The sequence below is a fragment of the Anguilla rostrata genome, chromosome 1 (assembly GCF_018555375.3).
Source record: "Anguilla rostrata isolate EN2019 chromosome 1, ASM1855537v3, whole genome shotgun sequence".
NCBI lineage: Eukaryota > Metazoa > Chordata > Actinopteri > Anguilliformes > Anguillidae > Anguilla > Anguilla rostrata.
This window is the reverse complement of record NC_057933.1, coordinates 41,830,077-41,843,376: the sequence shown is the minus strand read 5'-3', so window position 1 is coordinate 41,843,376 and position 13,300 is coordinate 41,830,077. Positions and strand designations below refer to the sequence as shown.

The window sequence follows — 13,300 nt, the reverse complement described above, 5'->3', positions numbered from 1 at the left end:
TAGCTGGCTAGCACATATGAGCCCTGACAAGTGGATTAGAATCTTAATCTCTAACCTTAAATTGTTACTTTGTAAAATATCAGACCCTCAGCAAAGTCTTGCACCATCATGGCCAGCCTGCTAACGTTGGCAAACGTACTTGAACAAACCTGAACACTGGCCAGCCACTTGGACAGCGTTAGATTAGCCACCAAGGCAACCCTATCTCTCCATCACTAACCCAAGTGAAAACGCACCACTCAATGTAGCCAATCGATACACGTTTCCTTTTTCTCCTTCAGTTTGTTGCATGCTTTTTAGATACAGCAGAAAGAAAAAACGACCACACCCAGAAACATCCTGGACACTATTTAGAATAACAAAGACAGGCAGACAAGCAAGTACTGTCCAGAAATGCACACAGAAGCATATTACCAGTGCATCATAGTAATAATATTTTCAAAGTGAAAATCCTGAATAGTGTTCCTTTAACAAGAAGGTGCCCAGTAGTGTGGGGTTACTCTTTGCTCCTCATATGGTGGGGTAATTGTCCATTCAGATGCCTTTTTACATTGCCTTTCACCTCAGAGTAGCCCAAAAGCCCGCTCTGCCAATCCGGAATGATCCATGTCAGATCCTGAATGTATAGACTTCTGCCTCTGAGTGCATCATACCCCTGGGTGGCCTGGCAGCCAAGCAGTTTCTGTCATGTCTGGCTTTTTCAATGGCATCCTTTTTAAATGCCAGGTTTAGCTCTGCAAACTCAAAATCCTGTATGAATTCCACAGAGCATGTGGGGAGCTCCCATAGTGTGCTGGGGAGCAATGCCTGGATGCAATGAAATTTTTGTAACTGTGGTGGAATCCCCCCCCCCCCCCATATTAAACAATTGGAGGAGATTTCGGATAATAGTCATTTAGATCATTTTAAAACTGTAACATAAATACAGTTGCACACATATTCAACCTGCTTGTATTAAACTTTAAATTGACTCTTTGCTTTTCTTCAACACCGGTTGTCTTCACATTGTTATTTCATATGTACAGGTCGATTGCACAAAAAACATATATATATATATATATATATAAACCACAATATAGTGGGGCTAGGCCACCATGTGTGAACAGTGTGGCCTCTACACACCCTGGCACAGTCTACCACTGTCTGGAAAGGGACATAGAAAACCGCACTTCCTCAAGAAAATCGATCAACCACAATAAGTCGATGGAAGTGGAAAATGCTGTCTCAGGCATCATTCCAGAATTCCCCATAAAATCTCAGATCTGGTGACAGAGAAAATTAGTGTGTGGATAATATGAGTGTCATTCACCCCAAAACATGGGGCACTACTCTGTGGATGTAGGCATTCTCATCTTAAAAGGACCCACCCTTCTGAAAGAAATGTGATGATTGACATCATTGGCTTCTGTGAGTGTGCCAAAGCCATGTGAGGAAAATGTGAACTATCGCAATCCTTCACTGTTGGAACTACTTCCATTTTGTTGTTTTGTTGCCATTTCTGTTCACTACCTATATCTTGCATAATTAATTAGATTTTTGCTTTTATTTATAGCTGTTGGCTGTATCACAAGGCTGACTTTCAAAGATGCATCTCACAACTATGTCATACATCTCCCCTGCCCATTTTCTTCAGACATATAAGCCACAGCTGTGTACTTCACTTACTTTTATTACGGTGCTGCAGAAATGGGCATTGCATTTGCTTTAAAAATACGTAAAATTAACATGTACACACTCTGAAATTAACATGAAATTTAGTTTTGGTGTGGTGCTTCAGTTTGCAAAATGTGTTTTGCTTCCTTGTGGTCAACTAGGATTTATATATCCTGGCAAATGAGCAGAGATTAGCTTTTCGCTGCACATTTTCCAGTTCAGTGCTGAACAGGGTTGAGGTGATTAAACGTGTTTCTTTTGATCTGATGAAGCAGCCATCCATAAATGGAAATAGAATTGGAAAGAAAAGGAAGTCCAAAAAATAAAAATGTCCAAAGTTCTCTTAGAAGGTGAAGATCACATCCCTCAGGATCTGGTGAGCTCAGTCCAGCAAGAGGCCTTAGCAACATTAGCAACTATAGGCAACCATCACAACCTGCCATTCTTCCAAACTGACTTTTTAACAAAATAAGATGCACCAGGGCACATTTGCACAAGCAACAGTTCCCCTGGTGGAACAATGCCTCTATACAGCTGCTGGTGACTCTACTCTACTAATGACGTCGCCACAGGTGTCTTCAGTATCTCAGCCATAGGCCCTTTTTGGACTCACAGCAAGTGCATTCCCCGACATGTTGTGGAGCCTCTATCCCGCATTGCTAAATGAAATGTGCTTATGTAAGTGGGGATAGAGTTCTCTGGGCTGCTCCTATCTGCTTTAACAGGACTGTTGTTTTCCCAGTTCCCATTCTCCCCCTCTGAAAGTACAACTTTATGGTTGGACATCAGATGTGATCACGAGCGCACTCAAAAGTGTCAAAAGTCTCATCTCCTTTCCTAACCAACTGATACAGCATTGCTGTATTACAATTTGAAATGCACTTTTGTAAGTCTTTGGCTAAAAGCGTAAACTGGAACAGAAATGCAGCTCCATTTGGAACATATTTGGTGCCTCCCTGGCCTCCCGGTACGAGGTGGGGTGCCCAGACACCCCCCAAGAGGAACGGTGTTGTCGGGATACCAAGTTGTTATTCTTTGGAATGGTTAACAAGGCAATCCACTCTGAATAAGAGGCCCAGGCAAGGTTATGATAGTATACATAGCATTACATGCCCAGGAGTGGATTTAGGTATTGCCATTCAGATAAAATAATATGAGATAAGACCATATTACTGTGTACTGGGTATGACATTACAGCCTTCAGTCAACACGGTCAGTACTGCTGTGTACTGGGTATGACATGACAGCCTTCAGTCAACACGGTCAGTACTGCTGTGTACTGGGTATGACATGACAGCCTTCAGTCAACACGGTCAGTATAATAAGATTTATATTATGCAATATGTTCACTGTCCCTATACTTCTCCTTTCAATCAGTTCCAATTCATGTATCGTGTAATGTACCAGAAGCCATCGATGTGTGATATTTCAGTCTGTGTGGAGGCTATAGTATTACTGAGTAAGAATGGAGGTGACTTTGTGAAGGGTGAGCGGTGGTTGCAGATCCGGAGTATCTGGGTTCTTTGGTTTCTTTCCTCCCTCCCGCCGTTCTGCTGTGGCCCCAGGGGAGACGGGAGGACGGATGGGCTGGTTTACCTTGGAGGAACCGCAACAGGAAGCGCTCTGTACTCCGTCTCCATCTGCATCTATTAATGCTCCACAGGAAATGCACATTGCGCTAATGCAGGACCTGTCAATACCAGAGCACACAGCTGTATTTATCAGACAGAAGCTTTAGCAGAACAAAGCTTGTGCATATATACTGCACACGCACGTATGAATGCGCTACATACAAGCTTATAGTGCTATTGTGATACCAGGAAAAAAAGAGATATCACATGTGGTTCAAACTTCCTCCCTGTTACTTTTATGAGTATACTTTATAATAATGCAGCAATAACTAATTGGCTCATACCATGAGAAGCATAGCAAGGAGTGAACTATTAAAAAACAATATGTACTATTAGGGTTTTACAAAAATTAAAGTTGGAAGGAAAGAATGTACAGGTATTTTGGTAGATACAAGTGCCTGATTGAGCGGGAGGGAGGGTTTGGGGGATGTTGTGGGTCCCAGCTGAATAGGTTAGGGGCTGGGGGAATGTTGTGTGTGTGGGTGGAGGGTTTGTCTGTTTGGTCAAAGTGGATTCACCTTGCATCTTGTGGTGCATAATGGTCTAAGTGCAGTGTGCTTAAGTACAGTGGATAGCCTCTATCGTGTGACCTTGCATCCCTGGGTGCTGTGTGCTGGGTGTGACATGGCAGCCTCCAGTCAGCACGGTCAGTACTGCTGTGTACTGGGTATGACATGGCAGCCTCCAGTCAGCACGGTCAGTACTGCTGTGTGCTGGGTGTGACATGGCAGCCTCCAGTCAGCACGGTCAGTACTGCTGTGTACTGGGTATGACATGGCAGCCTCCAGTCAGCACGGTCAGTACTGCTGTGTGCTGGGTATGACATGGCAGCCTCCAGTCAGCATGGTCAGTACTGCTGTGGCTGGGTATGACATGGCAGCCTCAAGTCAGCACGGTCAGTACTGCTGTGTGCTGGGTATGACATGGCAGCCTCCAGTCAGCACGGTCAGTACTGCTGTGTACTGGGTATGACATGGCAGCCTCCAGTCAGCACGGTCAGTACTGCTGTGTGCTGGGTATGACATGGCAGCCTCCAGTCAGCATGGTCAGTACTGCTGTGTGCTGGGTATGACATGGCAGCCTCAAGTCAGCACGGTCAGTACTGCTGTGTGCTGGGTATGACATGGCAGCCTCCAGTCAGCACGGTCAGTACTGCTGTGTGCTGGGTATGACATGGCAGCCTCCAGTCAGCATGGTCAGTACTGCTGTGTGCTGGGTATGACATGGCAGCCTCCAGTCAGCACGGTCAGTGCTGCTGTGTACTGGGTATGACATGACAGCCTTCAGTCAACACGGTCAGTACTGCTGTGTACTGGGTATGACATGGCAGCCTTCAGTCAACACGGTCAGTACTGCTGTGTACTGGGTATGACATGACAGCCTTCAGTCAACATGGTCAGTACTGCTGTGTACTGGGTATGACATGGCAGCCTCCAGTCAGCACGGTCAGTACTGCTGTGTGCTGGGTATGACATGGCAGCCTCCAGTCAGCACGGTCAGTACTGCTGTGTGCTGGGTATGACATGGCAGCCTCCAGTCAGCACGGTCAGTACTGCTGTGTGCTGGGTATGACATGGCAGCCTCAAGTCAGCACGGTCAGTACTGCTGTGTGCTGGGTATGACATGGCAGCCTCCAGTCAGCATGGTCAGTACTGCTGTGTGCTGGGTATGACATGGCAGCCTCCAGTCAGCACGGTCAGTGCTGCTGTGTACTGGGTATGACATGACAGCCTTCAGTCAACACGGTCAGTACTGCTGTGTACTGGGTATGACATGACAGCCTTCAGTCAACATGGTCAGTACTGCTGTGTACTGGGTATGACATGACAGCCTTCAGTCAACACGGTCAGTACTGCTGTGTGCTGGGTATGACATGACAGCCTTCTGTTTTCACAGTCAGTGCTGCTGTACACTGTTGTTTCAGTGCTTGTCACATACAGGAGCCTTCCTGTAACACTGCGCTCATCGCTTTTCACTTACAAAGAATATGACCAAGTATGTCCTGGCTGAGTTCTGCATTCATGTGTGCATGGAATAGTCTGCACTGGTGAGAAACACAGCAGGACTGCACGGGAACAGAGCATGCACGTCTGCCATGATTATTCATGCTGCTGCAGCGACTCGATGAATGTCTAATTACACATATAAGAAAAATCCTGTTAAGTTCATTACGCGGGAGCCTGAAAGAATGGTAAATTGACTGCTTTTATATAGCTCTTTTTCCTGCAACTACGGCTACACAAAGTGCTTTACAATTAATGGCTCTCATTCACCCATTCAAACACACACACACACAGCAGTGACGAAAGACAGCCATGCAAGGCAACAACCAGCTCATCAGGAGCAGTTAGGGGTTAGGTGTCTTGCTCAAGGAAGCTTCGACACTATTTGCCCAGAGGGCCAGGGATTGCCAGACGGCCGCTCTACCTCCTGAGCTAATGCTGTCTTTCAGTGCCTAATGCTCAATTGAGTAGGCAAGGAGAAATAACCGTTCCATTATACAGCCTTCATTAGGCCTTAAATGGTTTATATGTACTCTGAATATGTATCCCTGTAATATTTTTGGGGGTACAGTTGCCATGGGATATTTTTTGGGGACTGCATTTGTTTCTCTTTTGACCCTTTTCTTTGCTGATCACCCAGGTCAAGAAGGAAGGAAAGAAGGAGCTGGGGCGATCGATGAAGAAGATTTCATCAAAGCTTTTACGGACGTCCCCACTGTACAGGTACAGTATGCTCCTTCACAGCAGTCAGAGTTACAGTGAGATACAGGGGTGCTCCATCATGTCAGCTAGAGTTACCGTAAGATACATGGACCCTCCATCACATCAGTTAGAGGTACAGTGAGATTTCGGGACACTCCTTCAGATCAGCTGGGCCCAGGAGTTCAAAACTTTTTATCTAAATCAGACCCGATCAGATTTTGAAATCCCATATTTTCTGATCCAGGATCAGACAACTCGGTATTTTGTCAGATTTTGTCCCGGTATTTCAAAGCAATTCAGGATAGGATCATCCTGATCCAGATTCAGACTTTTCAAGATTACCAGATCCTGATTATCAGTGCTTTAAAGCACTGGAACATTACTGAGAAAGATTACAATTTTCTAACCTTCAAATTATATATAATATTCGGAGGGCTTTAAAGGTGCAATATGTAACTTTTTGAGTGTCAGTTTTTATGGCCATACAAATGTAAACAACCTTTTCTTTTTTTCTCTTTTTTTTACATATAAAAAGTATTTTAGCTCTGACAGCTCTTGATACAAAGCCATAAAAGGTTTGTTTCTAAACATTAAAGCAAAACAGGCTTGTATTTTGATAAACTTATTATTTGGTTAAATGCGCTGTTCTGAGAGGTAGGCTAGAGGCCACTGCAAATTTGACAGAAAAGAGTAAATAAAAATTTTGCAGCCATTGAACCTAAAAACAATGTATTTAATTTACAAACTCTACCATCTTTTTTATATTGAAATGTATTTTGAAATGAATTGTATACTATATTTTGTTTTGTAATCCACTCTAAATCCACCCTTCTACTGGGATCAAGGTAATCCTGATTTTTTTGATCAAAATGATCCCAATCCAATGTTAAAGTTTTGAACTACGCATTTTGAAGATTTGATCCAGATTAAAGCTAGGATTCGATTACCTGATCTGATCAGATTCCAAAGTGATCCCAATCCTGTTTTTTGGTTTTGAACTACCCATTTGCAGGATTTGATCCAATCCGATAGTCAAAATCTGATCAGATCAGCAGTCCCTCCCTGTGTAGTGTAGTAAATAGTATCCATTAAACAGGGAATATTCAACGAGTGAACCTTTGAGCCATTTGGGACACAGCCATAGTAACTGCGTCTGAGAATCAGGTTTGAGCAGTCATTTAGCCCATTGGTCAGGTTTACTCAGTCTGTATGAATCAGTCCAGAGCAATCACACTGATCCTCGGGAAGTTTTACTCAGTCTGTATGAATTAGGCCAGAGCAATCACACTGATCCTCAGGAAGGTTTACTCAGTCTGTATGAATTAGGCCAGAGAAATCTCTTAGCTTCTCAGGCAGGTTTATTCAGTCTGCATGGGCTCTCCGCAGATCTATTCTTCTCGTGACCTGGAGGACAACCTGAACAAGATCCGTGAGGTCCTGTCTGATGACAAACATGACTGGGATCAGAGGGCCATTGCGGTGAGTAGCTCAGACCTGTGACTAATGACAGTGTGTACCTTGGTCCCCTGACCAGTGACAGAGAGTACCTCAGTCACATTGTTTGTTAGACCAATAAGGTTTAGGCGCTGCTGGCTTTAGAAATCCCTTTTTATAAAGGAGAATGGATACATTGCCCTCCTTTTATATTTTTTCAATGAATTCCGACAGGGAGAAAGCAGGTGGTTGCAGATGTAGATGCGATCACTGTAGAGGAAGTGGCATGACTGGGGAGCTGTTTCTGGGAAAACTTGAATCTTGCATCTCCAGGGACAGAGCTGGCCATACTTGCTGCTAAAAAAATTATTTGCCATGGCAGTGGTATTTTCCCACATCTTAATCTCTGTTAACAGAGGATTGTGGTGAAGGATAGTGAAGCTGAGTTTGTAAAGCAACGGTGAAGGATAGTGAAGCTGAGTTTCTATAGCAACGGTGAAGGATAGTGAAGCTGAGTTTGTAAAGCAACGGTGAAGGATAGTGAAGCTGAGTTTATTCAGTGGCGGTGGAGGATAGTGGAGCTGAGTTTCTATAGCAACGGTGAAGGATATTGAAGCTGAGTTTGTAAAGCAACGGTGAAGGATAGTGAAGCTGAGTTTATACAGCGGCGGTGGAGGATAGTGGAGCTGAGTTTCTATAGCAACGGTGAAGGATAGTGAAGCTGAGTTCATACAGCAGCAGTGAAGGATAGTGAAGCTGAGTTCTAAGCACGGTGAAGGATAGTGAAGCTGAGTTAGTACAGAGCAGTGAAGGATGTGAAGCTGAGTTTATACAGCAGCAGTGGAGGATAGTGAGCTGAGTTTCTATAGCAACGGTGAAGGACAGTGGAGCTGAGTTTCTATAGCAACGGTGAAGGATAGTGAAGCTGAGTTCATACAGCAGCAGTGAAGGATAGTGAAGCTGAGTTCATACAGCAGCAGTAAAGGATAGTGAAGCTGAGTTGAGTACAGTAGCAGTGAAGGATTGTGAAGCTGAGTTTATACAGCAGCAGTGGAGGATAGTGTAGCTGAGTTTCTATAGCAACGGTGAAGGACAGTGAAGCTGAGTTTGTAAAGCCACAGTGAAGGATAGTGAAGCTGAGTTTGTAAAGCAACGGTGAAGGATAGTGAAGCTGAGTTCATACAGCAGCAGTGAAGGATAGTGAAGCTGAGTTGAGTACAGTAGCAGTGAAGGATAGTGAAGCTGAGTTCACACAGCAGCAGTGAAGGATAGTGTAGCTGAGTTTCTATAGCAACGGTGAAGGATAGTGAAGCTGAGTTTGTAAACCCCCAGTGAAGCATAGTGAAACTGAGTTTGTAAAGCAACGGTGAAGGATAGCGAAGCTGAGTTTATACAGTAGCAGTGAAGGATAGCGAAGCTGAGTTGAGTACAGTAGCAATGAAGGATAGTCATGCTTCCCTAATTCATTCTTATATGTAATCCTCCCTGGCAGCTGAAGAAAGTGCGGTCGCTGCTGGTTGCCGGGGCAGCAGACTATGACTGCTTCTATCAGCACCTGCGTCTGCTGGACGGGGCCTTCAAGCTGTCGGCTAAGGACCTGCGCTCCCAGGTGGTGCGGGAGGCCTGCATCACTGTAGCGTGAGTATTACAGGGTCAGGGGTCACACAGCAATAGTGTATAATGGACAGCACAGCTACAAAATGGATGCTACATTTAGGAGCAATTACTCCTCTTAGTGTAGCACAGCTAAAATGTAGCATGTTCCATACAGAAGCATAGCATGCACTGGAGCTGCATTGTCGTACACAGTGTAGCTGAAATGTAGAGCACAGCTAAACTGAGCATATAGTTGCATTTTCAAATAAGGGTATCGATTTGCACTTTGTCCTGCATCTCTCAGTGCACATTGCACCCTGAAGAGCATACACTACGAAAATATGTGAACACCTGACATCCAACATCTCATCCAAAATTATGGGCATTAATATGGAGTTGGTCCACCCTTTGGTGCTATGACAACCTGCACTCTTCTGGGAAGGCTTTATATTAGATGTTGGAGCATTGCTGCAGGGATTTGCTTCCGTTCAGCCGGAGGTACATGTGTGATTGTATGCTGTAGCATTAGGATTTGCCTTCAGAGGAACTAAGGGGCCTAGCCCAAACCATGAAAAACAGCCCCAGACCAAGGGGTGTTCAGATACGTTTGGTCATATAGTGCAAGGTGTCATCATGCGTTGTTCATGCTGCATGTTGGTCTCAGATGAGCAAAGCTGATCTGGGACCGTCTGTGTAAATTCCCTATTTTTGTTTGTGTTCACGTAGCCATCTCTCCACTGTCCTGGGCAACAAGTTTGATCACGGTGCAGAAGGCATTTTGCCTATCCTCTTCAACCTGATTCCCAACTGTGCCAAGGTGATGGCCACGTCGGGGGTGTCGGCGATCCGGTTCATTATCCGGGTGAGTGGCCCCCTCCTGCATGCTTGTGGATCAATTTGAGTTAAAGCAATCTGACCGACTAATCGAACCTGCCTCACTCTTGTAAGGTTTTTCTGTAATCCTAACATTGCAACATTGTGATCCTTTGTGTGCTTTTAACCACTTGATGATCATGCTCCTGTGATCTAAATGCGAGAACTTAGCATGCCATTTCCATAGGCGCACAGTCATGGTTTGTGATCTGATCGGAGCTGGAACAGTAGCAATAGATCTGCACTCAAACCAGCAGCAGTAATAACAGTTTGTTTTGTCTCCTCCTCAGCACACCCACGTTCCCAGGCTGATTCCCCTGATCACCAGCAACTGCACCTCTAAATCTGTGTCAGTGAGGAGGTGAGTCATCCTTCTCGCGCCTCTGTTGATCTGGAGTACTCAAAAACATTGTTTGCAGCACGTTTCTGTGCCTGTGCAGTGCAGTGGATGTTCTTGTAGTTAGTCAAGTTATTTATTTCATAGTGAAGTTTGTTGTGTCCAGGTTTCAGATGCACACACATACACACACACATGCACACACACACACACGTGCACACTGCATACCTGTGTGTAAAGGGCAGTTTGGTCGGTCTAATGCCTGTGTGATTGGCACCATGCTGACATGTGCATTGTTCTTTTTGCTTTACTTGGTCCATTTGATACATGCACTTCTGAATTCAAAAATATTTTATGGTGATAACACATTTTGTTCACACAGAATTATTGTAAATCTGTAAATTAACCAATGTAAAAATATGGAAAATGGTTGTATTGAATGGCAACAGAACACAGGCTCACAGCAATGCAGCTTTGTTAAGAGTATCACTGCAGTATACCTGCCCTGCTGCCATGAACATTTCATTGGTCTATTGGTCTGGTTGGTAAAGTCACCTACAGCTATTCAGTGAAGAAATCCAAATGTGTCAGTTGTGTCACTGTGGATATCATGAGTAAATGAATTAACAGTAATGGTGCAAATCATTTCATTGAAAAACAACTGGCTAGTCTCTTGGCCTTGCTAGGCCTTGCCTGCGGGTGACCTGTGCATCTCCATGTTCCCTGACAGGCGTTGTTACGATTTCCTGGACCTTCTGCTTCAGGAATGGCAGACACATTCCCTGGAGAGGTAAGCCAGCAAAACGGACTATGCTGCTGTTTGACGGATGTCCTCACTTTTGTGGATCTCAGTCCATTGCTACGTTGTACAGGCAGGAATCCTCCATTCCCTGTGTTAGGCTAGCACCAATTGTGTATTGCTCTGTGTGACATACTGAGATGGGATCCCAGTACAAAAATTGCAATGGCAGGGAATTGTATATGGGTTGAGAGGCAACGAACCGCCTAAAAACTGTGCCACATGTTCCCCCTTAATACATAACTTCCAAAGAAGAAGTAAATGCGTAAGTCTACTATATGCAGTTATGTGCCAGAGTCGGAGCAAGATAGAGACTAAGAATCTTGTGTTTTAAGGTAAAAATGGGTTTGAGGATATAGTTTTATATTTTGCATCTGTAAAGAATTATAGATAGTCAGTTAATTCCTGCTTTCTTAGTGCACCTCCTAGATTATTTTAACTCATATGCATAATTCTGCAGTTCCCTCTATTATCATATTTCATGTTCACTAAATGCAGATATACCAGTTTAGTATTCATAAATAGCAAATTATTTATGTGTGATAATGGTTTTGCATGTGTTTTACCCCCCTGAAATGCTTATTAAAACTGACTTCCCTTTGGAATATATAATATAATATATTATATTAAACATAAAAGCAAAATCATGGTTATTGATACACAACTTGTTACACTTTACTAAAAATGTGTTAAATTTTGCGAAAATGGCAGAGGTGGTTATGCTTCTTCAAATTGAGTTTATAAAATTGAAGCCAAAAACAGCCACGTCCTCCCTTTTTGTTTCTGTTTCCTTCCTTTCTCCTTATCCCCCCTTCCCTCTTCTCTCTCCCTATCAGACACACAGCTGTTCTGGTGGACAGTATAAAGAAGGGCATCCGAGACGCAGATGCTGAAGCCAGAGTGGAAGCTCGAAAGTAAGTTACAGTTCTGTTAGTGGCTGCGTTTGCGCTTTTGGTGGCAGTTTATTTATTAGCGGTTTTGTTTAGGCTTTGTAAATGAGGCTCACTGCAGTGTGTATCAAAGATATATGGAAGTAGGCTGAACAGTAGATTCAGGTTATGTATGCATTAGTGCACCTAGCTACTCTCCAGGTACCTTTAGGCTACCTGCAGTCTACAGTGAGAGATGCACCTCTACTCCATCACCTTCTCCGCTGTAGTCCACTGTGTGGTTTGTAGCATAGGGCGGGCACGGTGACATAGTGGTTAGCACTGTTGCCTCGTAAGAAGGAGGTTCTGGGTTCGAATCCGGGTCTGGGTCTGACCGGATCCTCTCTGCGTGGAGTTTGCATGTTCTCCCCGTGTTCGCGTGGGTTTACTCCGGGTACTCCGGTTTCCTCCCACACTCAAAGACATGCATGTTAGGTGCACTCCTGCAGTTGCCCTTGACCAAGGCACTAGCCTCAGAACTGGAGTTGGTCCCCGGGCATAGTACAGAGAGGCAGCTGCCCACTGCTCCTAAGTAACTAGGATGGGTCAAATGCAGAGGACAAATTACCCCATGGGGTTCAATAAAAGTATATCTTATCTTATAAAACAGTCACTGGCTCTTCTATATATCTGATAATGGTGAATATTATATTTATACGAAAAGGCATGCCTACTTTGTGTGAACTGAACAATAACAACAAACACTCATTTGAAAGAAAGACATTTTTCTACGGCTAATATAATGCTTATATGCGTTTTTCATTGTTTCATCCACCAAGGCTATGGCGTACCTTGTGTTCATGTCATTGCCCTGCGTTTTCCTCTTTGTGCATGCGATTAGACGTGTCCAAGGACACTACTGAGCATGTGTAGTGACCAAAACTATTACACTTTGTGATGCCCAGTGTAGTGTTGTTCCCCATATGTTTCTATAGAGCTCAAGTGATTTGATTTGTTGACACCACCATGCTGGCAGGTAAGCTGTCAGGCAAAATGAGTGCAAATTAATGGCAACAGTATCACATTCAAACCTTGTGAGTTCACCACACACAATCAAAAAAGACATTGATCGGTATATTAAAAAGCTTGTCAGACTAAATATCACTGACCCCTACCATGCCCCTGCTTTTTACAATGATCAAAACCACAGAAATGGAAAAAGTTCCTGACCTGCAATATCCTTATTTTTTTAACTACCCGTTAAATTTTCTCTCCATGGGCTTGGGTGATTCTTCAAAGGTTTACAAAAGCCAGGAAAGCTACAAGTGAACAAAGCATGGATTTTTCATGAAGATTCAGCTGTGGAGTATTCCTTCTAAAAACTGTAGTCGTTACTGGAAGAT

General features: G+C 44.0%; 1 protein-coding gene across 27 annotated transcripts in view; it reads left to right on the top strand.

Moving 5' to 3' along the window:
• The window catches only part of LOC135255916 (CLIP-associating protein 2-like), a 131,614-nt gene that overhangs the window by 72,982 nt on the left and 45,332 nt on the right, over positions 1-13,300 (top strand). For all 27 annotated transcript variants that reach the window (XM_064337825.1, XM_064337806.1, XM_064337768.1 and 24 more), the window contains 7 exons: positions 5,941-6,010; positions 7,376-7,468; positions 8,916-9,061; positions 9,746-9,881; positions 10,183-10,253; positions 10,960-11,019; positions 11,865-11,942. In XM_064337825.1, the coding sequence (XP_064193895.1) occupies positions 5,941-6,010; positions 7,376-7,468; positions 8,916-9,061; positions 9,746-9,881; positions 10,183-10,253; positions 10,960-11,019; positions 11,865-11,942 (654 nt within the window). The remainder of the gene's footprint in view (positions 1-5,940; positions 6,011-7,375; positions 7,469-8,915; positions 9,062-9,745; positions 9,882-10,182; positions 10,254-10,959; positions 11,020-11,864; positions 11,943-13,300) is intronic.